Source organism: Equus przewalskii, chromosome 19 (genome assembly GCF_037783145.1).
Source record: "Equus przewalskii isolate Varuska chromosome 19, EquPr2, whole genome shotgun sequence".
NCBI classification, from domain to species: domain Eukaryota; kingdom Metazoa; phylum Chordata; class Mammalia; order Perissodactyla; family Equidae; genus Equus; species Equus przewalskii.
In genome coordinates, this window is record NC_091849.1 from 28,514,455 (window position 1) to 28,541,239 (window position 26,785).

Sequence of the window (26,785 nt, forward strand, 5' to 3'; positions counted from 1 at the left end):
TTGAGAAAGTATTTCTTATCTTCACAATTATGAGCTCTGAAAGCTTAGAGTTTATCTTCTCCCAAACAAAAATGCTTCCACTAGGGAGTATAGAAAGAATATTAAGAAGGGTACTACTTTGTCTAAATACGATGGCAAATGACTAAGTGCAATGAGCTTGACTTAAGGAAAGCATCGTGATGAGAGGCTCAGACACCTCTAAATAATGCTAGTGGGTAAACCACAGAGACCAGTAGAAGTTCTAGCTAATGCTGAGGGGAATACAGAATAGATAGTAGAAGGAGATATGAACATAATTTGTGGATCAAAGACCTGCTGCAGTGGTGGTAAGAACAGTTGCAATGACAGTATTCTTCTGTTTGCCAAATTTATGGAGGCCCACTAGAATCCTGTAGGAGCTTCTCACAGAACTTATACAAAGGACTGGATCTGAGCAGTTAAAGGAATAGATCATGTTGAAAGTTATAATGCACTGCTCAGATTCCTGTTCTGGAGTGAAGGCATTATTACTAGAGCTGCTAGATATGCTACTGGAAGACAAACTCATCTGAGGTCCTTTTTCTGGATTACCTCAACTAAAGAGAATTGCCTCACTAGACACATGGCCCCTTTCTATGTAGCCTGCATTCAACACTGAACCACAAGGATGTTTAAAGCTTGTCCTCGTGCCCCAATTCAGAACATCTCTGAACTATCACCTAACATTGAGGACTCCCTTTAAGATCTAGTGAAATTTTGGTAGAGTTTTCATTGCAACTTGACTTTTCTCTCTCTTCAATTCTGCTTCCTTCCCTTCCCTTTCAACGATATTGATCTAAAAAGCATTCTCAAATAAAGCTCCTAACTGCTAATCTCTATCTCCAAGTCTGCTTGCTGGGCAACTCCGTCTTCAATGTGTATTTTAGGGTCAGTGAATCAAATGGTCAAGCACCTATTATCATACTTCCATCAATACGGACTATATCCCTAGTTTGAGGTAATGTTAAGCAGGGTCAGATGTCAGTAATATGGTGGTCTGAGCAGATCACCACAGGCAAGTAGGACATATCTATATCTAGAACATCAATGCTTTAAGAACTAATGGCTCCCTTGTCAATGGTCAAAAGGTTTGATATAATCAACTTTCCACAAAGAGACCAGTTTTCTCAGTGGCTGATACTATACCAAGGCCTCAGCATTGAACTTCACTTCTCTAGGCATCAGAGAGTTGAGGAATTCATCAGTCTTGGTACCAGACAGTTCATGCTCTTGGGCCTATGCATAGCCTCCATTTTACCACAACGGCTCCACCATTTATGGGTACATTGCACAAAAAATGATTTGACTGAAAAGAAACTAGGTGACATCCATTTGTTTGGGAGGTGACTCTTCCACGGCAAATGCTCTTTGGTGGCCATTAACATGCAAGATAAAATTCCGTGTTTCATTCTCACTCCTATAGAACCATTCACATGCACCCTCACTAGACCTCCTTGTCTCTTGATATTCCCATATTGCCTTTTCCGGGCCTCTGATCAACAAAACAAGTCCTTACCTCTGCCCAGAAGCCTGTGTATATCCATACCACAAACCCTTTCTCCTTCTATTCTAAGTTGACATTCACATGAGCTGTACAGTTCTTCCCACTGAAAGAAATTCCTCTAACTACTGTCCTTGTGGGTGACTAAGTTGAGCGCTAGTGCAGCATCTGTTTACTTATGACTTACAACAACATATAAAGCTGACTACTTGTGAGAGTCCTGAGGGTTTTCATTCCCCAGCATGTGGTCAATAGGGAATCTCCATTAGGCCATAGGTGGAGTGTGTAGTACCGATGCAACAGAAGTAGGTTATAAGTGTCTGGACCACTACTTTAGATAGTTTGCGTTTTTTGGACATGCTCCAGCCTGATTCCAAATGTTTAGTTTTCAATTATATGCTGGATTTTTGCTGTATCAATCTGACCTTATGAGTTGATGGATCTGACAACATCCAATACATGATGGGAAGCTCCAGTTACATAATCACTTGATGTCTCTATTAGGTCAGAATAGCTACTTTTTACAAGTAATTTTCTCTCCCACAAGCCATTTCCCTGGTCCCAAACTCTGGGAGTCTGAATGTATCTCTTCTTTTAGCTTGTTGGAGATACCACACAAAGTCCTTACCTACTAAAGATACCTCTAGCACCAATGAATATACTTTGTTGTATGACTCAAGCAACATGACAACTCTCAACAAAGCTTATACCTGCTATAAACCCCTCTTTTGCTCTGGTCTCCACATGAAACTGAGAGACTTCTCAGTCATCCAACAAATAGTTCACAGCACTATACCCATGTGTGGTATATGCTACCTCCAAAATCCATTGAGTTCTATCAAATGCTGTGCCTCTTTCTTTGTGGTAAAGGGTAAAAATGCAATACATTCTCCTTAATATTAGTCAGAATGTACCAGCACACCCGAGATTATTGGACACCTAAAAACTTCACTAATCTGGAAGACTCTAAAGTTTGGTAAGGTTCATATTCTACTCTCTGACATTCATCTGATAGATTATTCAGGCAACTTGCACCTTCCTGCTTAGATCTGATTAGGATGCTGTCATCAACATAGGGGAATAGTTATGTTCTTTGAACTATCAGGACAGTCAGGATTCTTGTAGTCTATATTTCATCAGAAGGAAAGAGAGCTAATAGAGCATCAAGGTGAGACAGTGAATGTGTCCTATTGTCCTTCCTGCATAAGTAAAAATTGCTTTCGATTCTCTTTGATGATGGGAATTGAAAATGATACACTCAACAAAATAACCACGTGCAGAGCCTTTGTTAATCGTTTCTGGTTAAGATTCTACAACTGATACACCGATTGCAATTGGGGCAACAACTTGTTAAGTTTAAAGTAATGTACTTTCATCTGCCTTAGTACCTCTAGTTTTTGTAAGTGGGAGCCATCATCTCTTTATTACTCATACTTTGTGTTTCAAAGGCAGAACTGATCTGTGTATTTTCTCCAGGATACATTACTGCTTCTGATCCTGACTGATGAAGGGCAGTTTAATAGATTTTTCCCTGGGTTCTTACTCCTTTAGGGTATCAATGAGAGGGTTCTTCCACCTGCTAAGTATATCTGTCCCCATTTATGCATTCAGGGATCAGAGAAATACCATAGGGTAGGTCCACAAACCCACCGGACTTACTATAAGTTTTACTTAGGCCAAGACTCTATTTATCTCCTTTCTTCTATGAGCCCCCACTCTACTTGTGGTTCAGGATGGCATTTTGTGTGCCCTGCCTGGTATGTGTCAACTATGACTCTATATTTAATGGCCCTCAAAATATTGGTTTCAGTATTTGTCTTTACCCTTGTACAGTTACTCTGATAAATGATCACACATCTCCTTGAGGAAATATTAGGTGGAATATTTATTGTCTATTCTTGCAGTGGCCTTCCAAGGGACCTGTCTTTCCCTTTCATTCACAGGATGGGTCAAAGAACAGTCTTAGATATGGAAACTGGGTGAAAGGTCATTATTTTCCCATTGCTGCTCCCAATGCCATTTCACCAACTCTTAATTTTTTTTCTGACTAATAAACTCAAACAACTTTCTAGTTGTCTCTACATCTATCTCATCTCTGGAAAAATTATAGTCTGTTAGCCATCACCATAGATCTTTTTGGATTAAGACATTTTTGCTGCTGATCCAGCCCTGCTGTCCATTATGTTAGTTATATCTAGCTGGCTTCTGGAAGTTAAGAGCTGTCATCTGGATTCTGCTCATTTGGAATTCTTTCATCCACATTCACAGTGGGGAGCCCAGTTCTTGGAAAGCATCTTCTATTGTCAACCCTGGTCTACAGAGGACATTAAACTCCTCTTTAACTAGTACATTCCATATTCTCATAAAAGAGTGTGTCCTCTGGGATATCACAGGGAGTGTAGTTAGGTGATAAGTTCTCTGCCTGTACATAATAAATCCATTCTAACTCTAATCGTTCTGACACCTACCTCAATATTCCATCAAGGAACTGTAGCAGCTCCATTGCTGGCATCACTACTCTTTGGGGCCATTATTAAGTAAATGAATGGTTACTTGATCACAAACACTGTGATAACCTAACAGTGGATCTGATAACCAAGGTGGCTACTCAGTGACTAATGGGAGGGTAGTGTATAAAGCATTGATATGCTGGCCAAAGAAATGATTCATATCCCCAGCAGAATGAAGTGGGCTGGTGTAAGATTTCATCACACTACTCAGAATGACAGGCAATTTAGAACTTATGAATTGTTTATTTCTAGAATTTTCCATTTAATATCTTTGTACTGAAGTGGACCATGGGTAATTGAAACCATGGAAAGTGAAATAGTGGATAAGCGGGGACTTCTATACCAATCTTTTTCTTCCAGGCTTCCAAGACAGTCAGTGAAAACCAGCAAAGTTGACAATATTCTGATTATTACCCCCATATCTTTCAAGGGCTAGATCTACCATATACCCCAATATTTCTCTTTCTACCAGCACCTCATCCCAAACCACAACAGGTAAGACTATTAGTAATAGTGATGTTAGAGCATGCTAAGATTTATCACTATTCCATTTACCCCTATCAGTGGAGGGCTTGTTGCAATCTGACTGGTGAGTGATTCATTTCCTGAATTCTCTTCTAAGCATCTGCTTTCTAGAGCTGCTTTCAGTACCAACTTTATTTAGATCTCCCTGAAAGCAGAGCTTGAGACAAAAACTTAGTTTCAATTAACTTATTTGGGAAGTGCCTTCAGGAAGAATGAGTGAGGGAACAGGAAGAATGAGGCAGTTAAGAAAGAAAGACAATATAAGAGTGCATTAGCTAGGTTGTGTGCAATGGAAACTCAGTTCTCCCAGGACCTGATGAAAAGCATACGGAATTTTTTCACCTGAAGGAAGGGTTTCTGGAACACTTATCCATTAGCTACCCTCCTCCTTTGTTTGAAAGTTTCCCCTAGGGTCATTAAATCTCTTGCATTTCTGGGTGGCACTTCTCTGTGTGCTAAGTGGGCTCCCACAGTGTCAGAAAAGGCCCTCGGGCAAACAGAGAAGACAAGTACAGCATGCTTGAAGTACATCACTGCCAGGGTGTGTGAGATGAATTTGATTTTACACAGAATTTTCCATCACCGGTCTGCTAAAATCAGAGGTGGGCTGAGGAGATGAGATACACAGGCACCAGAGGCATCTACTTTAGAAGGTGAGATATAAAGGTTGCATTACATATTTGTAACCACAGGAATTGGGGTACCCTGGATCTCAACAAAAACTCCTCCAGATACTGCTCTGAGAGGCAGAGGAGGTGAACTAAAGGAAAATCACAGGGAAAATTGATATTTTCAAGAAGACAATCTCAGCAGAAGTAAAGATGAAGAGAATTCTTGTATTTTGCATAGTGAATATCAGCTAAACTAAAACTCTCTCCTTCTACCTGAGAATCTTTTGAGAATAGTTGATCCAGGAGGGAAAAATAAATCTCCTCCAATTATTAGTAATTATAAAGGAACTTAGAGAAATAAGATAGACGGATGGAGTTGTAGATATAGAGATAGGGATATATGTAGATAGAGGCATATAGGCACCACTACAAAAGAAAAAAGGGTAAACCAGGAAAAGAGGAAAATTCTAATAGACAAAGAACACAAACCAGAAGTTACTGGAAGTGGATGAAAGTCACAAGATGGAATAGGAGGCAGCTTGGTTTTGAAGATGGGAAAATCTGCAGGACTCTGAGATTCTTTAAGATGTCAAGCTTTATTCTTTTACTGAAATATCAAACTCACATTCATGACCAAAGTGAACATTTCCACTCTAATTTGAAAAAATTCTACAGAAAATATAAGAATAATAACACAGAAAAGAGAAGAAAGACTCAGAGAGGATACAGTCACTCTTAATTTCATGATGGGGATGCCTTCTAAGAAATGTGTCATTAGGCAACTTTGTCATTGTGTGAACATCATGGAGTGTGCTTACACAAGCCTAGATGGTATAGGCTACTCCACACCTAGGCTATGTGGTACTAATCTTATGGGACCACCATTGTATACACCATCTGTTGTTGATGAAAACATTGTTTTGCAGTGCGTGACTGTATGTGGATTTTCTAAAATGTGATGCATAGTAAAGAAAAATCTGAGTAAAATAAGAATATGAGAAATGAGAGGTCATGTGCATCTTAATGCTTTGCAAAATAATTTCACTTGGCAGTTACCTGTAGATCAATATCTTGAAAGCATGAGAACTACTGATTGAGAGAACTTCAAATGAATCTACATCTAGTGTGCGGACAAAGTCAAACGTGATTCATCATAAGCGGTAAGAGTAGGGTGGATAGATAGGAAAGAATAGGACCAGAATATTCAGGAAATAACTTTAAGCAAGCTATGTAAAAACAAAACATACACTGATATAAAAACTTTAGATAAATTACTGCATGATATATCATTTTGTTGTTCAGACTGCATTCAGCTGAGGTTAAGAATTCATCCCTAGTGTATGACTATATAGTACATGCTAGATATTAGGTCACATCATAAGTTTTCTTAGAATCCTGGCTTGAGTGGTCCATTTTACACAATGCATTATTTTTAAATGATTTTACATGCTTTCAGCTTTATTTCCAAGCATGTAAAATCTCAGTCAAGTATAGCTATGCTGCTGCTGCCGGTTATCAAGAGAAGTTTTATTTATGGATCTCTAATTAAAATTCCTCTCTATCGATTATAGTTCCATTTTTCAGTTCTATGTTGTTTTCTTTTTGGCAGGGTAAGATTTGCCTTTTATTTATTTATTTTAATTAATTTTTTTATTGTAGTAACATTGGTTTATAACATTATATAAATTTCAGGTGTACATCATAATACATTTTGAATTCTGTGTAGATTACATCATGTCAACCACCCCAAAACTAATTACAATCCATCACCACAGACATGTGCCTAATCACCCTTTTCACTCTCCTCCCTCACCCCTTCCTTTCTGGTAACCATTAATCCAATCTCTGTTGCTATGTATTTGTTTGTCATTGTTTTTATCTTCTACTTATGAGTGAGATCATATGGTACTTGACTTTCTCTCTCTGACTAATTTCACTCAGCATAATACAGTCACGGACCATCCATGTTGTCACAAATGGACGGATTTCATCATTTCTCATGGCTGAGTAGTACTCCATTGTGTATATATACCACATCTTCTTTATCCATTTGTCCCTTGATGGGCACCTGGGTTGCTTCCAAGTCTTGGCTATTGGGATAAGGGTGCATGTATCATTATGCATTTGTGTTTTCATGGTCTTTGGATAAATAGCCAGCAGTGGAAGAGCTGGATCATATGGTAGATCTGTTCTTAATTTTCTGACTAATCTCTGCCATGTTTTCCATAGTGGCTGCACCAGTTTGCACTCCCACCAGCAGTGGATGAGGGTTACCTTCTCTCCACATCCTCTCCCACATTTATTGTTTCCTGTCTTGTTAATTATAGCCATTCTGAGAGGAGTGAGGTGATATCTCATTGTAGTTTTCATTTGCATCTCCCTGATAGTTAATGATGTTGAACATCCTTTCCTATGCCTGTTGGCCATCTTTATATCTTCTTTGGAGACATCTCTGTTTCAGATCTTTTGCTCATTTTTTAATTGGGTTGATAGTCTTTTTTGTTGTTGAGATGTGAGTTCTTTCTATATTTTGGACATTAACCCCTTATCTGATATATGGTTTGCAAATATCTGATCCCAATTATTAAGTTGTCTTTTTGTTTTGTTGATGATTTCCTTTGCCGTGCAGAAGCATTTTAGTTTGATGCAATCCCGTTTGATTATTTTTTCTGTTGTTTCCCTTGTCCTATCAGACATGATATTTCAAAAAATGCTGGTAAGACCTATGTTTTCTTTTAGAAGTTTCACAGTTTCAGATCTTACATTCAAGTCTTAATCCATTTTGAGTTGCTTTTTCTGCATAGTGTAAGACAATAGTCTAATTTCATTCTTTTGCCTGTGGCTGTCCAGTTATTGTGTTTACTGTCTATTTCTCCTTTTATGTCAGTTAATAATTGCTTTGTATATTTAGGTGCTCCTGTGTTGGGTGCATAGATGTTTACAAGTGTTATATCCTCTTGTTGGATTGTTCTCTTTATCATTATGTAGTGCCCTTCTTTGTCTCTTGCTACAGTTTCTGTTTTAAAGTCTATTTTGTCTGATATAAGTATTGCTACCCCAGCTTTCTTTTCTTTGACATTTGCATAGAGTATCTTTTTCCACCCCTTCAGTTTCAGTTTGTGAGTGTCTTTAGTTCTGAAGTGTATCTCTTGTGTGCAGCGTATATATGGGTCTTGTTTTTTTAATCCAGTGGCCACCTTATGTCTTTTGATTGTATCATTTAGTGCATTGACATTTAAAGTAGCTATTCATAAATATGTATTTATTGCCACTTTGTTGCTTTTTTTCTGGGTGTTTTAGTAGTTCTTCTCTGGTTCTTCTTCTCTTGCTCTCTTCCCTTGTGGTTTGATGGCTTTCTTCAGTGATATGTTTGATTTCCTTTTTCTTACTCATTTGTGTATTTATTAGAGGTTTCTGGTTTGTGATTACCATGAGGTTCATTTATAATATTCTACGTATACAGCAATGCATATTGAGTTGATAGTCTCTTTAGTTTGAACTTTCTAAAAGCTCTACTCTTTTACTCCCCTCCTCCCACATTTTATGTTTTTGAAATCACATCTAACCTCTTATTTTGTGTGTGTCTATCTATTACCCTCTTATCATTGAAACACGTAGTTTTAGTACTCTTGTCTTCTAACCTTCATGTTATCTTCATAGGTGGTTGTTCTGCTACCTTTACTGTATTTTTTGCCTTTACCAGTGATTTTATTTTATGTTTGTTTTGAGTGGGTTTTTTTTTTTTTGATAATTTTCTTATTCCTATTTGTGGTGTTCTCTTTCCCACTTAAGTCCCTGTAGCATTTCTTGCAGAACTGGTTTCTGGGTGATAAACTCCTTTAATTTTTGCTTGTCTGGGAAATTCTTTATCTCCCCTTCCATTCTGAATGATAACTTTGCTGGATAGAGTATTCTTGTCTGTTCTAAGCTTTATGTTTGTGGAGCAATTTGGAAAAAAGTGATAGATGATAAATAAAAAGATGGGAATAGTATCTGGATTTTCACCCTCAGAATTTTGATGATTTAATCTAATTCTTTAATATTCGGTCCACTGAAAAATATTTTGGAAATATATATCTTTAATTTAAATGTTGGCACAAATAAGACTTCATCAAACATATTGATTTGGGTGAGAGAAGAGAGGCAAGAGTTTAAATTTCTTGGAAACATTTTCAGTCAAATAAGTCAGTGGAGGACATAGATTTATAAAATCTGTTTCAAACCATTAACATTGATTATTTTCCTTCAGTGACTCTATTAGCAAAAGCTCATTGTAAATTAAAAAAAACTTGGAAAGTGAAAAGTGCTACATAAACCAACTTGAAGAGCCAACAGATTTTGTCATGCTACACAAATAGAAAAATTGGTTGGGAACAGAGAAGCAGAAAAGTGAAGCAACAGAGTACAGAGTTCGAAAAAATACAACAACCATGGGAGAGAATTGAGACAGAAGAAGGAAAAAGGAACTAGGTTGCCACTTTGCTTTACCATGTTAAGAAAATATGCCAACGATTGAGTAAAAAAAAAATTTCCTTAAATTTCTTTGATCTACTGGAAAGATGAATATAGATAGTACATTCTCCAATTTTTTTTGTAATCTCATGTTTTATGGGACGAAAAGGACAGTAAATAGAGATATTCCTGCTGTATAATATAAAGATGGATAATTTATAATGGTGGGAAATATAATTACTTTTCAATTCTTTTGCAAAGGAGATAGTGTAGACATATAATATTTCATTTCTCCAAATGAATTTCTCTGCAACACTTTGCTTGTAAATTTTGGTGTTTTGCACCTGGAACAATCATTTGAATAGTATCATCCTCATGACCATGAGATGATCATGATAATTATAGCTAACATACACTGAACAGTTACTATGGACCAGGAATTATTTTTTTAGTAATTTCTTTGTGTGTTCAAATTTGGTTCCTCCAACAACCATAGGTAGTTTCTATGATTTTCCTACCTTTTCCAAATAGGCAATCTAAGGGAAAACTAAAATAAGAACAAAATGTTTAAATCTTTTTTAAGATCACATAGCACAAGGTGGTGAGGAAGAATTCAAGCTTAGAAATCAATAGAGAAGGTGGAAAGAAGGAATGAAGAAGAGAAAGGGAGAAAGAAAAGAGAAGAGGAAAAGAGTTTGAGGGATAGGGGAGATGAAAGGGAGAAGGAGAAACATGGGAGAAATGTATTCAGATAAATTGAGATACAGACACAGAAAAATAAGAGAACAAAATGAATAGAGAAAGACAGAAAAATAATATGCATGGAACAGTAATTTATATAAAAAACTATGTGATAATATGGTAAATGTGCCATCTTTGAGAGCAAAGATGGAATGATTTCATAATATTTTGCAAAGCGATTTTTGCTCGTAGGTGTTTAATATATATTTTACATAATATTTATAATGCATAGCTCTAATCAGATATAAAATATGAAGAAGATCTGAGAGAGGAAGAGAAAAATAGAGAAAATGAATGGTGAGTATCAAACAAGATTATAACAAGATTAAAACAAGTCACTAAATCTTGTATCTTTTTCTCAAAATATAGGAAATAAAAATAACATCCTTGAGTACAAAGGAATCAAATAAGTCATAGTGTCCTCTTCTTGTCTCTGTATTGGAAACATCACAGGCTTTTTTGAACCATTTCTCAAAGAGGTGATTACCCAGAAGATTATGATCACAATTTGTAATAACAGCCACAGTGATTTCATCCTCCTGGGCTTCTCTGACAAGCCATATTTAGAAAAGATACTTTTTTGGGTAATTCTGATCTTTTATGGCTTGACTATTGCAGGAAATATGGTCATAATTCTTGTCTCCTTGAAGGATCCAAAACTCCACATCCCAATGTATTTCTTTCTTTCCAACCTTTCCCTGCTAGATCTCTGTTTCACTAGCAGCTGTGTTCCACAGATGTTGGTTAATTTCTGGAGTCCAGAGAAGACCATCAGCTATATTGGCTGTGCCTTTCAACTCTATGTCTTCTTGTGGCTTGGGGCCACTGAATGTGTCCTTCTTATGGTCATGGCTGTGGACCGCTGTGTGGCAGTGTGCCATCCACTGCAATATACCACTGTCATGCATCCAAAACTTTGTCTGCAGTTGGCTATTCTTGCATGGGGAACTGGCCTGTTTCAGTCTCTGATCCAGTCACCTGCTACTCTCCAGTTACCCTTCTGCTCCCTCCAGAGGGTGGATGACATTGTATGTGAAGTCCCAGCCCTGATTCAGGCCTCCAGTGCAGACACCACCTACAATGAAATCCAGATGTCTGTAGCCAGTATTATTCTTCTGGTGGTGCCCTTGATCGTTATCCTTTCCTCCTATGGTGCTATTGCTAAGGTTGTACTGAGAATAAAGTCAACTACAGGACAGAAGAAAGCATTTGGCACCTGTGCTTCTCACCTTCTTGTGCTGTCCCTCTTCTATGGCACTGTTACAGCTGTCTATCTTCAACCCAAGAATCATTATGCTCACGAATGGGGCAAGTTTCTCACTCTTTTCTACACTGTTGTAACCCCAACTCTTAACCCACTCATCTACACTCTAAGGAACAAGGAGGTAAAGGGGGCACTAATGAGACTGGGGAGGAAGACTTGGGATTCCCAGAGTAACTCTAGAGGTTGACACATGTTGATCTGTTTCTTAACCTGAGTAGAGAAAATAATGTCATCACAAAAAGTTGAAGATATACCCCCTAACCCTGAAGTAGGAGAGAAAGAGCTGTGTTTTGTTCAAGCTGAGATTTCAGTTCCTTTCATCAATCATTGGTTAGGCCTTTACTTTCTTCATGGTGCTGATTTAGGCACAGTATGGTATGGAAATAAATATATTTAATAGTCATTGTCTTAACATGTAATACAGTTGAATTGGGGAAACAAAAGAAACAAAAACTTGCAAAATAAATGACCAAATAATATGTTTCATGCCTTTCCCTTTCTTTTTTCGTTCTATTTTTCCTCGATGCACATCCAGTACTTTCATCCAAATGTCTATTCACAACAAGGCTCCAAATGTTTTAAGACAGAGACAGGTTAAGAAAATCTTCTGTACCCTGACACTCTAGTGGGTCTTGGTTCTGAGTTACTTCTACCTCTTTGCCTCAGTATGACCACCACTGTTGTGTAATGTGCCTAAAACTATCCAGTGCAGAAGTGTTTGCCAAGTAGAAGTCCACACTTACTGCTCTCTGGTGCTGCTGCTCTAAGATCATGCGTCCAAGTTTCCTCGTTTGAGCCCTGATATTCTGCACCCTCAATTATACGAATAGATTTGTGTCGTTTTCTTCATTCTGAGTCTCTTTTGTGATCAAACGGCTTTTTTAAAACATCAAATTCAATTTCCATTTATTTACCTTGTAAATATTTATCTGTTTCCTATTAGGCATCTAATAGGAATGGTAGATAGGACATATGAAATCATCAACATCATGGAGCTTATGGTCAAATGGTGGATACAGATATTGATCAAAATACTTTTAATTTATTACCTTAATGGAGAGAGACTTCTTCTTCAACTCCTGCCTAGGGCTGATGACCATGCTACACACTTTTTGACTTTTGACTATCATCTACCAAAGATTTATCTATTGCTACTTTTTTAACTATTGCTTATAAGTTTCCACTACTTTAGTTTGTTTCACTAACACATGAGTATAAATTGTTGGCTCTCTTGTATAGATTGTCTAACCAATTGTATTCAATTGTCAGGTTCTTCCCATATACTGATGCCTATTTCATGTATAGATATAACTAGGATCAGGCTCTATTCCCTCCCATTTTTCTGTACTGATGAACTGTACCACTTATTTCTCATTTAGAGATCTCATATAAAAATTTTCTAAATTTGAATTTCTGTTTGCAAAAGTAAAAGAGTATTAAATAACTCAGACCAACACTAGACAGGTCAGAAATAATATCAGAACAATTACTGTGAGGATGTAACATAATTTCTCACTGTCTATAAGAGAATAATACTTGTAAAATCATTTTGTTATCCTTCTGCTCAGTTGTAAGGAATAAAGAGAATAATGAATAGGAAAAGTAAAGGGACAGAAGGTCATTTTGTGGCATCTTGCTTTAGGATTGCAGAGCTGAAGCAGCTTTGGAGGATGACTAGGTTCGTGGTGTGGACATAGTGATGAAAGATGGTAACTACTCTGGAGATGGAAACAGGGACGCTGGCATATTCAAAATTCAGCCTAATTTTGATATAGGCTGGAATGATACCAGAGTCTTTGGTATAGAGGAAAACTGAGCCTGATTCCAAAATGTGTATGAATGAGAGGGAGAGAGGTTATGATTCTAGTAAATGACAGCAGCATGAAAGAAAGGAACAAAGTTCCTAAAACTTTAGGATTCATAAGAGTCACATGATGTACTTGTTAAAAATTAAGATTCTTGGATTTAATATTCAGAATTTCTGGTTTAAAACATCTGATTATACCTGGAATGGGCATTTTAAATACCACTGTAAGTAATTGTGATGCCTGCTGTTGAGGACCATTCTGTGGGGAATACCAGCCTAGATGGTTGCTCAGCCAAATGACATGAGCTTCAAATGAATCTATGTATTTTTAAAATAAGAGTGGAGGGAAGAACGACCTAGAAGTAGAATAAAGCCATTGGTTCAATTCTCACATTCTGAAATATTGAGGCTGGAGTTATTTTCTCATAAGGGAGTTGTGGATGAAACAGTGTCTTCAGGGGAGAGTCTCAATTCACTTAATTCTAGGATGTATAGAAAATGTTGTATAAATAATTTGAGGATATAGGTGAGTTTATTAATCACGGAACAGGAGATCTCAATGGCACATGGAAGGTTTGGGGAGGAATGAAGGCAGATGCATAGAAAAGGAAAAGGATACCATGACGGGAATAACAGTGTGGAATAATATAGATGACGAAGATATCTTCAGATTTTGGAGGATGACTGAAGAAAACAGTGATGAGAGGCGTTTTGGACATAGCTATGTACTTATTTGTCAACATTCATTTTTTCCAATATAATCATAAATATTTCTGGAATGTAAACTAAGAGCCAGGCACTGTTATAAAATGTTGAGCAAGTCAGAAATGATTGCTTCCTTCATAGACATTCTAGATAATAGTCAATATTCCATAGATAAGTGGCTTATTCAGGAAACTGCTGCCTATGTTACGGGTTCAGGCATTCTCTTTCCTCAAAATTTCTTAATGGGGAGTGGCAAGCACCTGAAATACAGCATTGTTTTCTGGCACATGTGTTGTATATTACGACAGATTGAACCTTCTGATAGTTGTCATGATAAATTCTGAGGATATATTCGCCTACAGTCCACCTGAGACCATTAGCACAAGACTATTTTGCCATAGGGCAGGGATACACGTTTTGGTGAAGTTTAATTTTGAGAGGCTGGGGGCAGGTGCAATTAAGTCTCAAAGTCTGTCATGGGTACTAATCACCACTAATCTAAAATCCCTCATCAGTGATATGTGCATGTGTGTGTGTTTGTATGTCTGCTTTTTTGTGTGGAGCTATGAAAATGCAAACATATATGAAAGAAATAGCATTTTACTATGTGGCCATTATAAAAATTATAAGACTATTCTGCCCCTTTTCAAATGGATAGTAGGTAAACTCGATAGGAACAGAATTTGAAAAGAGCAAAAAGTCATTACTCACCAGGGAACGTTTATAAGCATGGAAGCCACAGATTTTTAACAATTGGGATTAAAATTGTCTTTTGGATTACTTTCTCCTTTACAAGCTGGCCTATACTCCAACAATCATATAATGTGCTACAAATACACTCAAATGCCTATTCCATCTGCCTTTCCATGCTATGAATTTTCTACAGAAATTTCAGTTAATGCTACTCATACTTTTTAAATCAGATTCAAATATCACAAACTCTTCCACTCTCCCTAATATTCTTCATCTTAATAAAAGGAATCATGCCCCACTCAATGTATTTTTTGTCAATGTGCCACCTACATAATTGTATCAAAATTGACAAATGTTTCTGTGTCACTAGCACTTGAGGATAGAGACGTCTTACTACTGTGTGGCCAGTGCCAAAATGTCTTAACATATTGATAAAGCTGTTGAATTAAACTATAAGGAAAATGTAAAATCCTTAAAATAGAAGATGAAGTCATGGAATAGGAGCTATGAGTGAGGTTTCTGCAGTTCCCTGAAGTCTATATTCAGAGAAGAAGATATAAATTTAATCTTGTTGCTACATCTGGAAATAACTTGGCTTAATGGTTCCTGTGTCATGTTCAGTATGCTCCAAATACAAGTATTTGGGAAAAGATGGTGCCGGGTGGGTAAGAGGAGAAATAAAGGATATACGAGAGCCCCTCAAAACATAAATTTAGGGGCTGGCCCCGTGGCCGAGTGGTTAAGTTCGCGCGCTCCGCTGCAGGTGGCCCAGTGTTTCGTTGGTTCGAATCCTGGGTGCGGACATGGCACTGCTCGTCAAACCACGCTGAGGCAGCATCCCACATGCCGCAACTAGAAGGACCCACAACGAAGAATATACAGCTATGTACCGGGGGGCTTTGGAGAGAAAAAGGAAAAAATTAAAAAAAAAAACCCATAAATTTAAATGCTAACGATAAAAGTTAAAAAAACTGTGAAGGAAAATCTATATGAAATTTAGAAGTAATGTCAGTTTTTAACTGTCCGAAGTGTAATCTTGAGTTTGATTCAGAGACTTAACTACTCATGTGTCTAAGAGACATGACATTCCTCTGAGGACAGAATTTTTAACTCTTCCCTTGAGGTATATTTGTACATAGTTAAATTCTCAGAGGTTTAATATACCATGCAATCAGTTTTGGTGAATGCATATAAAGACAGAATATTTCCAACTCTCTAGAAACTTTAGTTGTGCTCCTTCCCAATCACTCATGACTTCATAAAAAATCATTGGGTTCATGTTACTACCATAAGTTAGCTTTACCTGTTCTACAATATCAAACAGATGCAATCATACATTATGTTTGTTTTGTGTTTGGTTTCCTTCACTTAGTCTAATATTTTTGACATTCATTTTTATATTATTTTGTTGCTGAGTAATACAGTATTCCATAAATATACCACAGTTAATTTACCCTTTTGATGAACATCTGAGTTGTTTTTGACTTTGATATTATAGAGCTGCAATGAACCTTCTTTTCAAAGACTTTATTTTTTTAGAGCAGTTTTAGGTTTACAATGAAATTGAGAGGAAGGTACAGATACCTGCTGTGTAGCCTCCCCCATTATCAACATCACTTACCAGACTGGTACTTTTTTTTTTCTTACCAAGGATGAACTTACACTGATACATCATAATCACCCAAAGTCAATAGTTTACTTGGTACATTCTATGGGTTTGAACAAATGTTTAATGATATATATATATACACATCATTATAATATCATACAGAGTATTTTCACAGCCCTAAAAATCCTCTGTGCTCTGTCTATTCATATTTCCCTCACCCCACTCCAACAACCATCGATCTTCTTATAGTCTCCATAGGTATTCCTTTTCCAGAATGTCATATAGTTAGAATCATACTGTATGTAGTGAATATTCTTGTACACATTTTTTTGGTGGACAAATATTTTCATATCTCTTGCATAAATACCTAAGAGTGGATTTGCTGTGTCATAGGATAGATGTATGTTTAACTGTTTAGAAAACTGAAAAAATTTCCCAAAGTGTTTATGCCATTTTGTATTTGTACCCGCATGTAAGAGAGGCCTGATTGCTCCACATCCTTTCCAACATTTGATTTTTTATTTCAGGCTTTTTGATTTCAGTCTTTCTGGTAGATGTGTAGTGGCATCTCATTATGATTTTGCTTTTAATTTTCCTGATGACTAATTGTGTTGAGCATTTTTAAAATGTCCTCATTGATCATGTGTATGTTTTCTTTTGTGAAGTCTCTGTTCATTTGCCTATTTTAAAATTGGATTGCTTGTCTCTTTGTCATTGAGTTGAGAGGATTTTTTTTTTTTTATTTATGTTGGATACAAGTCCTAGGGCATATGTATGTGCTGCAAATATATCTCCCATTTTATGGCTTGTCTTTTTATTGTCTTGATGACGATTTTTGAAGAGAGGAAGTTGGTTTTTTTTAAGATTAGCACCTGAGCTAACATCTGTTGCCAATCTTTTTCCTTTTTTCTGTTTCTTCTCCCCAAAGTCCCCCAGTACATAGTTGTATATTCTAGTTGTGAGACCCTCTGGTTATGCTATGTGGGATGCTGCCTCAGCATGGCCTGATGAGCCGTGTGATATCCACACCCAGGACCCAAAAGGGAGATAGCCTGGGCTGCCAAAGTGGAGAGCGAGAACTTAACCACTCGGCCATGGGGCCAGCCCCGAGAGGAAGTGGTAAGTTCTAGGGAAGTCCAGTTTATAATTTTTAATGGCTTTTACTTCTTGTGAGTTCTCAGGGAAATCTTCGCCCACGCAAAAGGTGCAGGCATATTCTCCCATGGTGTCTTCTATTAGCTCTGTACTTTTAGGTTTTGCATTTAGGCCTGTGATCCATCTCAAATTGACTTTTTGTCTCCAGTGAGAGGTAGAGTTGGAGGTTTTACTTTAGTGTATAAATACTCTGTTGTTTCAGCACTTTTTGTTGAAAACATTTTTATATTCTCATTGAATTTCTTTGATGTCTTTGTTAAAGTTATTTGACCATCTATATGTGGGTCTATTTATGGATTCTTTATGCTGTTGTAATACCATATTTTCTTGAATAATGTAGCTTTATGATATACCTTGAAATATGTGGGATAGGATCTTTAATTTTATTATTGTTTTTCAAGACCTCTTTGACTATTCTTTTTTTATTGAGGTAATATTGGTTTATAACATTAGATAAGTTTCAGGTGTGCATCACTATATTTCAACTTCTGTATAGACTACATCATGTTCACCGCCAAAAGTCTAGTTGCCATCCATCACCATCCACCTGTGTCACTTTACCCATTTTGCCTTCTCTCCACAGCCTTTGCCTCAGGTCGCCACCAATCTGTTCTCTGTATCTATGTGTTCATATGCTTGTTCATCTTCCACATGTGAGTGAAATCATGTGGTATTTGTCTTTCTCTGTCTCACTTATCTTGCTTGGCATAATACCCTCAGGGTCTATCTGTGTTGTTTTAAATGGCAAGATTTCATCTTTTTTGTGACTGAGAAGTATTCCACTGCATATATATACCACACCTTTTTTATCCATTTGTCCTTGATGAGCTCTTCATCTGTTTCCAAGTCTTGGCTATTGTGAATAATGCTTCAATAAACATAGGCGTGCATACATCTTTTCGAATTAGTGTTTTCATATTCTTTTCATAAATACCCAGAAGTGGGATAGCTGGATCATATGGTAGTTCTATTTTTAACTTTTTGAGGAATCTCCACACTACTTTACATAGTGGCTGCACCAGTTTGCATTCCCACCAGTAGTGTATTAGTGTTCCCTTTTCTCCACATCCTATCCAACACTTGTTATTTCTTGACTTTTTAATAAGGGCCATCTGACGGATGTGAGGTGATGACTGATTGTGATTTTGGTTTGCATTTCCCTAATAATTAGTGATGTTGAACATCTTTTCAAGTCCCTTTTTGCCATCTGTATATCTTCTTTGGAAATATGTCTTCTGATTCTCTGCTCACTTTTTAATCAGATTGTTTGTTTTTGAGTTGTATGAGGTTTTTATATATTTGGATATTAGCCCCTTATTGGGTATACGATTTGAAAATATCTTCTCCTAATTGGTAGATTGTCTTTCAGTTTGTTGATGGTTTCCTTTGCTGTACAGAAGCTTTTTAGTTTGATGTAGTCCCATTCATTCATTTCTTTCATTTCCCTTGACTGAGGAAACCTTTTCAAAAAGATACTGCTAAGACCAATGTCAAAGGACATATTCCTTATGTTTTTTTCTAAGAGTTTTATGGTTTCAGGCCTTGCATTCAATTCTTTAATCCATTTTGAGTTAACTTTTATGTATGGTGTATGATAATCGTCTATTTTCATTTTTTTGCATGAGGCTGTCCAGTTTTCCCAACACGATTTACTGGATAGACTTTCCTTTCTCCATTGTATGTTCTTGGCTCCTTTGTCAAAAACTAGCTATCAATAAGAGTGTGGGTCTATTTCTGGGCTTTCAGTTCTGTTCCTTTGCTCTGTGTGTTTATGTTTCTGCCAGTATCATGCTGTTTTGATTACCATAGCTTTGTAGTATACTTTGAAAACAGGAAGTGTGATACGTGTAGCTTTGTTCTTTTTTCTCAGGTTTGCTTTGGTTTTCAGCATCTTTTGCTATTCCATAAAAATTTTAGGGTTCTTTGTTCTATTTCTGTGAAAAATGTCATTGGATTTTGATTGGGATTGCATTGAATCTGTGGATTGCTTTAGGTAATATCGACATTTTAACTATGTTAATTCTTCCAATCCGTGATCACAAAATATCTTTCCATTTCTTTGTGTCTTCTTCAATTTCTTTCAACAATGTCTTATAGTTTTAAATGTGCAAGCCTTTCACCTCCCTGGTTAAATTTATTCCTAAGTCTTTTATTCTTTTTTTTGTGATTGTAAATAGGATTTTTTTTTTTTTTTGAGGAAGATTAGCCTTGAGCTAACTACTGCCAGTCCTCCTCTTTTTTGCTGAGGAAGCCTGGCCCTGAGCTAACATCCGTGCCCATCTTCCTCTACCTTATATTCGGGATGCCTACCACAGCATGGAGTACCAGGTGGTGCCATGTCCGCACCTGGGACCCGAACGGGCAAACCCGGGCCACCGAGAAGTGGAACATGCGAACTTAACCACTCTGCCACCAGGCCAGCCCATGTATTCTTGACTTCTTTTTCTGCTAGTTTTTTGTTAGTGTATAGAAATGAAATTTATTTTTGTATGCTTATTTTGTGTCCTGCAACTTTACTATATTTATTTACTATTTCTAATAGTGTTTTTGTAGATTCTTTAGGGTTTTCTATATATAAAAGCACGTCATTCAAAAATAGTGACATTTTTACTTCTTCCTTTCTAATTTGGATGCATTTTATTTCTTTTTCTTGCCTAAGCTCCATGGCTAGCACCTCCAATACTATGTTGAGTAAGAGTGGTGAGAGTGGGCATCCTTGTCTTGTTATTGTTCTTGGAGAGAGAGCTTTCAGTTTTTCACCATTGGGTATGATGTTAGCTGTGAGTTTGTCATACATGACCTTTATTATGTTGAGGTACTTTCTTCTGTACCCATTTATCAAGAGTTTTTATCAAAAATGATTAATAAATGTTGAAAAATGCCTTCTCTGCATCTAAGGAGATGATCATGTGATTTTTTTTTAAAGCAAACCTCTTTTTTTTTTTTTTTTTTAAAGATTGGCACCTGACCTAACATCTGTTGATGATCTTCTTTGTTATTTTTTCCTTCTTCTCTCCAAAGACCTCCAGTACATAATTGTATATATTTTAGTCACAGATACTTCTGGCTCTGCTATGTGGGATGTCCCCTCAGCGTGACTTGATGGGTAATGCTGGGTGCATCCCCAGGATCTAGCCCAGTGAAACTCCTGGCTGCCAAAGTGGAGCATGAGAACTTAACTACTCCACCATGGGGCCAGTTCCAATCATGTGATTTTTAATCTTCATTTTGTTAATGTGGTGTATCACATTAATTGATTTGTGGATGTTGAATTATCCTCACATCCGTGGAATAAGTCTCACTTGATTGTGGTGTATAATCCTTTTAATGTAGTGTTGTATTCGATTTGTTACTATTTTTTTTAAGGATTTTTGCATCTGTGTTCATCAGCTATATTGGCCTCTAATTTCCCTTTTTTGTGTTGTCCTTGTCTGGTTTTGCTATCAGGGTAATGTTTGCTTCATAAAATGAGTTAGGAAATGTCCCTTCCTCTTTAACTTTTTTAGAAAATTTGAGAAGGATAGCTATTAAATCTTCTCATAATGTTTGGTAGAATTCACCAGAGAAGCTGACTGATCCTGGACTTTCGTTTTTTGTGAGGTTTTTGATTACTCTTTCAATCTCTTTACTAGTGATTGATCTATTCAGATTCTCTATGTCTTCTCCATTCAGTTTTTGGGACATTGTATGAACCTAAGAAGTTATCTGTTTCTTCTACGTTACCCAATTTGTTTTTGTATAGCTTTTTGTAATATTCCCTTATAATCCTTTGTATTTCTGGGGTTGCTTAACTTTTCAGAGAACTAAATCTTAGCTTTGTTGATCCTATTTATTGTCTTTTTAGGCTCTGTTTCACTTATTTCTGCTCTGATTTTTATTATTTCCTTTCTTCTACTGACTTTGGGTTTTGTTTGTTCTTCATTTTCTAGTTCTTTTAGGTGTAGTGTTTGTTTATTTTTCTCACTTGAGGTATGCTTGAATTACTATAAACTTCCCCCGTAGTACATCTTTTGCTGCATCTCATAGTTTTGGTATGTTGTGTTTTCACTTCCATTTGTCTCTAGGTATTTTTTGATTTCTCCTTTGATTTTTTCATTGATTCAATAGTCATTCAGTAGTATGTTATTTAGTCTTCACATATTTGTGACTTTTCCAGCTGTCTTCTTGTAGTTGATTTCTAATTTCATACAATTGTGGTTGGAATAGATGTTTTATATGGTTTCAATCTTCTTAAATTTATTGACGCTTGTTTTGTTTTCTAACATATGGTCTATCTTTGAGAATATTTGATGTGAACTTGAGAAGTATGTTTGCTCTGCTACTTTTGGATGAAATGTTCTCTATATATCTATTAAGTTCATCTAGTCCAGTGTTTCATTCAAAGCCAATGTTTCCCTGTTAACTTTCTGTTTGGATGATCTATCTGTGGATGTTAGTGGGGTAAAGTCCCGTTGATGTAAAATCCTCTCCTGTTATTGCCTTGCTGTCAATTTCACCTTTAGGTCTGTTAATAGTTGCTTTACATACTTTGATGCTCCTGTGTTAGTTGCATATAGATTAAAAAATGATATGTCTTCTTGATAGATTTCCCTCTTTATCATTATATAATGTCCATTTTTGTCTCTTGTTATCTTTTTTGACTTGAAGTCTATTTTGTCTGTCTGTTATAAGTATGGCTACACCCAGTTTCTTTTGGTTGCCATTTTCTTGAAGTGTCATCTTCTGGACCTTCACTTTGAGTCTATGTTTGTGTTTACAGATGAAATGGATTTCCTGGTGGCAGTATATTGTTGGCTCTTTTTTTGTAATCCATCCTTCCACTCTGTGTTTTTTGGTGGGTGAATTCAATCCATTTACATTTAGGCTGATTATTGATATATAAGGATGTAATACTGGCATTTTATCTTTTGTTTTCTGGTTGCTCTAGCTTAATATGATACGCCTAGGTGTAGGCTTTTTGGTTTTATACTATTTGGAGATTTTTGAGCTTCGTGGATCTGTAGTTTCATATCTATCATTAATTTTGGAAATTTCTCAGTCATTATTACTTAAAATATTTTTTCTCTTATTTTCTCTCTTTTCCTGTGATAGTCCCATTATGGGTATGATATATTTTTCATAATTTTCTCATATTTCTTGATTTTTTTTGTTTTTTTATTCTGGTTTTTCTTTCCTTTTCATTTTGGGAAGTTTATGTTGACATATCTTCAAGCTCAATGATTCTTTAGCCATTTCAGGTCTAGTGATGTACTTTTCAAAAGTATTCTTCACTTCTTTTAAAGTGTTTTTGATTTCTAGCATTTACTTTGATTCTTTATTAGAATTTCTATCTCTGTTTACATTTCCCATCTTTCATGTTGTCCAATTTTTCCATTAGAACCCTTAGCATATTAATCATAGTTATTTTAAATTCCTGGTCTGATAATTCCAAAAACTCTGCCATGTCTTAGTCTGGGTCTTATGCTTTCTCTTTTTCTTCAAATTGTGTTTTTTTTTTGCCTTCAGTGTGTCTTATAATTTTTTTTGAGGAGGGTTAACCCTGAGCTAACATCTGCTGCCAATCCTTCTCTTTTTGCTAAGGAAGACTGGCCCTAAGCTAACATCTGTGCCCATCTTCCTCTACTTTATATGTGGGATGCCTACCACAGTGTGGCTTGACAAGCGGTGCCATGTCTTCACCCAGGATCTGATCCGGCAAATCTTGGGCTGCTAAAGCAGAATGTGTGACCTTAACCACTGCACCACCAGGCCGGCCCCTATGCCTTATAATTTTTTGTTGAAAACTTGACATGATTTGCTGGGTAAAATGAATCTGGTACTAATTCCATGCAGGGTTTCTGCTCCTGGGCTTCTGCTTTGGTAAGCTGCAATTCTCTGTATTCACCTGTCTCTCATTTTTGAGGCAGCAATTTTCATGGTGACCTCATTCTCTAATGTACCTAAGAAAAATTAATTTTAAATTTGTTAAGTTTTTCTTCTTGTGAGCATGGGAATAACAACTTCCAAACTTCTTACTTGTTTGTACTAGAAACTGGAATTCCAATCTTTGCCTTTTGATTGATGTATTTAATTCATTGATGTATAATTTAATTAATTGCTGATTACTTAGGATCCACAACTGTCATTTTAGTATATTTTCCATATGTCTTTTGACATTTTTGTTAATATAGAAAGAAAAGAGAGTTAAAAACAAATAATATATTTATGTTGTTTATTATATTTACATATGTATTTACCTACATATTTGTTCATCTGGATTCAAATTACTGTCTACTGTCATTTCATATTATCCTGAAGGACTTCCCTTAATATTTCTTGTAGGCAGGTATGCTAATGATAAATTCTTGACTTCGTTTATGTGGAAGTGTCTTAATTCTCCTCCAGTTTAAAAGGATAGTTTTTCTGACTGTAGATTTCCTGGTTGACATTTTTTTCTCTCAGTACATAAATACGTCTACCTACCATATTCTAACTTCTACAGTTTTTGATAAGAAATTAGTTTTAAATTATAGTGAGGATCTCTTTTATGTGAGGAGTCACTTCTCTTATTGCATACAAGATCCCCTCTTTCTTTAGCTTCCTCAGTTTATGGTGGATCTTTTGAGTTTATCTTACTTGGAGTTTGTTGTACTTCTTTAATGTGTAGATTAATATTTTTTCTTTACAGTTGGGAAGTTTTCAGCCATTATTTCTTCAAATATTTTTTATGACACTTCCCCTTTCTCCATTCCTTCTGGAACTGCCATTATGTGTACGTTAGTATGCTTGGTGATATCTCACATTTCTGTAGGTTGGGTTCATTTTTCTTTATTCTTTTTTCTTTGTGTTATTCAGAATAAATAATATCAATTGACTTATCTTTAAGTTTGTTGATTCTTTCTTCTGCTTGCTCACATGTGCTGTTGAGCTCCCATACTGATTTTTTTAACTTCAAATTTTGTAATTTTCAACTCCAGAATTCAGATTTTTAAAAAAAAATTAATTTCTATCTGTTTATTGGTATTCTCTATTTAGTAAAACATAGTTCTCATACTTTCTTTCTGTTCTTTAGACATGGTTTTCTTTAGTTATTTGAATCTATTTGAAAAAACAGCTGGTTAAACTCTTTATCTAGTAAACCCAATGTCTGGACTATACTTTCTTGTTTCTTTGTCTGTCTCATAATTTTATGTGGAAAAATAGGTATTTTAAATATTATAAATGGTAACTCTGGAAATTGTATTCTCTTCATCTCACCAGGGTTTTTTGTTGTTGCTGCTTGCTGTTGTAGTTGCTGTTTGTTTGTTTAGTGACATCTTGGAACTAACTCTAAGTGTGTATTCTTTGCGGTTTGTGACCAGTGAAATTCTTACTCAGGTATCTTAGTGGACAACTAATGCTTAGAGATTTCCTTAAATGCCTGGACTAATAAACCTTCTGTCTTTGTTCAAGATCTCTGTGTGTGTATTGGGGCATGACTTCAACACTGGGTCAGGAAGATTGCATCTCTGCCTTAGCCTCCACTTACTTCTTGTACAGATCTTCAAGTTCAGCCAGAGATGAGAATTCAGGTTCTTCTCAGGTCTTTTCTGAGCATCCTCATAGCCCAATATATTCCCACATTGCTATGCATGTGTGTGATCTTCTCAATTCCTAAGCATTTGTCAAAGATTTTCAAAGCCCCATATGGACATCTTATTCCTTAGAGTTTTATTTTAAGCTTTTTAATAATTTATGGTTTATCCCAACTGTTATCCATTGCCTCAGTCTGAAAGAAAGTTAAAGCAGTCATTAGCAATTATTTCCAACAAACATCCACTAGGGAAAATGCTTTTTGACTGATCAAGCTGGGGGTCAAGTCATAGACAGATGGCCTCTTATATGTAGTCTTCAAGAAATCCCCTGTCAGGTAAAATAATGACGTAAGTACATAAATTTATGAATATATATTCATAAAAGTTATATAAAATCTTCCACTATGTAGTTAACTTTCTTTACATTCTCTTTGTTGTATTCTTTTGATGATTAGGAAGATATTTTTATGGTTGTGTTTATATCCATTTCTTTTTATAGGCAATATCTATTGGTTTTGTAGGATGAGCACTGTTGAAATTAGTTAATAACCTATTCTTCTTTTCCTTTCCCCAGCATCCATTTCAAAATGATAGACAATTTATATAAAACATTTGAGAGATCTAAGTATTGTTATCCTCCCCAGAGAGGATTTACTTTTGCTTCTGGTAGGTAGTTAAAGTAGAAACAGATCACCTTAATTGTGAATGGGATGGATGGAGCTGTCTCATACGTTGCTGATAGGAATGTAGAATGACGCAACCAGTGTTTGGTGGTTTCTCAAAAGGTTAGCCATACACTACCTCATCTCCTATTCATTCATTAAGTAAGTATTTGCTCAAAATAAATGAAAATATTTGCTAAAACGAGGACTTGTACCTAAATAGTCAAAGTAATTTTATTCAAAATAGCCCAAAATCTGGAAACAATACAAATATCTGTCAACAAATATAATGGATACACTATAGTATGTATATATAATGGAACACTGCACTGCTAGTAATGAAAAGGAACAAACTATTGACATAAGCACCATTTTGGATGACTATCAAAATCTTTTTGCTGAATAAAAAAACAGACTTATGAGAATACACACACTATGATTCCATTTATAGGAAATTCAAGAAAATGCAAACTAATCAATAATGACTTAAAGTAGATTAGTCGTTGCCTGAGTCTGAGGTTGGAGTGAATGATGGTCTGTTAAGAGGTACAAAGAGTTTTGAGGGGAGTGATGAAAATGTTATGCATCTTAATTGTGGTGTTGGTTTCACTATATACAACTGTAAAAACATTGAATTGTACACTTTAAATGGTTGTAGTTTATTCTATATAATTTCAATAAAGCTGATTATACAATCTGGGTTTCCGTCTTTTTTAGGGCTTGTCTATATTCAGTTTATGCTTACTTTTAGGCTGCAGCCCTTCAGTCATTCTAGCTGAAAGTCTTGGATATTTAGAAGGGCCATACTTTCCATGTTTTATCTCCCTGGTACTTTGAGAAAATGAAAGTCCTTTTTCTTAGACTGCTAGATACCACTTTCTGTTCTGATGCATGGCTGATGCAAAAAACATGACAAATGTCTTGATAAGTAGTGATACATATCAGGTTCACTTCTCTGTGTGTCACTTCTACTTGGAAT

The 26,785-nt window shown here is 36.1% G+C and overlaps 1 protein-coding gene across 1 annotated transcript; it reads left to right on the forward strand.

Annotated features, from left to right (window-relative positions):
* Nucleotides 1-10,855: 10,855 nt before the first annotated feature.
* On the forward strand, nt 10,856-11,809 carry LOC103566975 (olfactory receptor 2H2-like). Its single transcript, XM_008543535.2, has one exon. It carries the CDS (start codon nt 10,856-10,858, stop codon nt 11,807-11,809), a length of 954 nt encoding a protein of 317 aa, XP_008541757.2.
* Nucleotides 11,810-26,785: the final 14,976 nt, after the last annotated feature.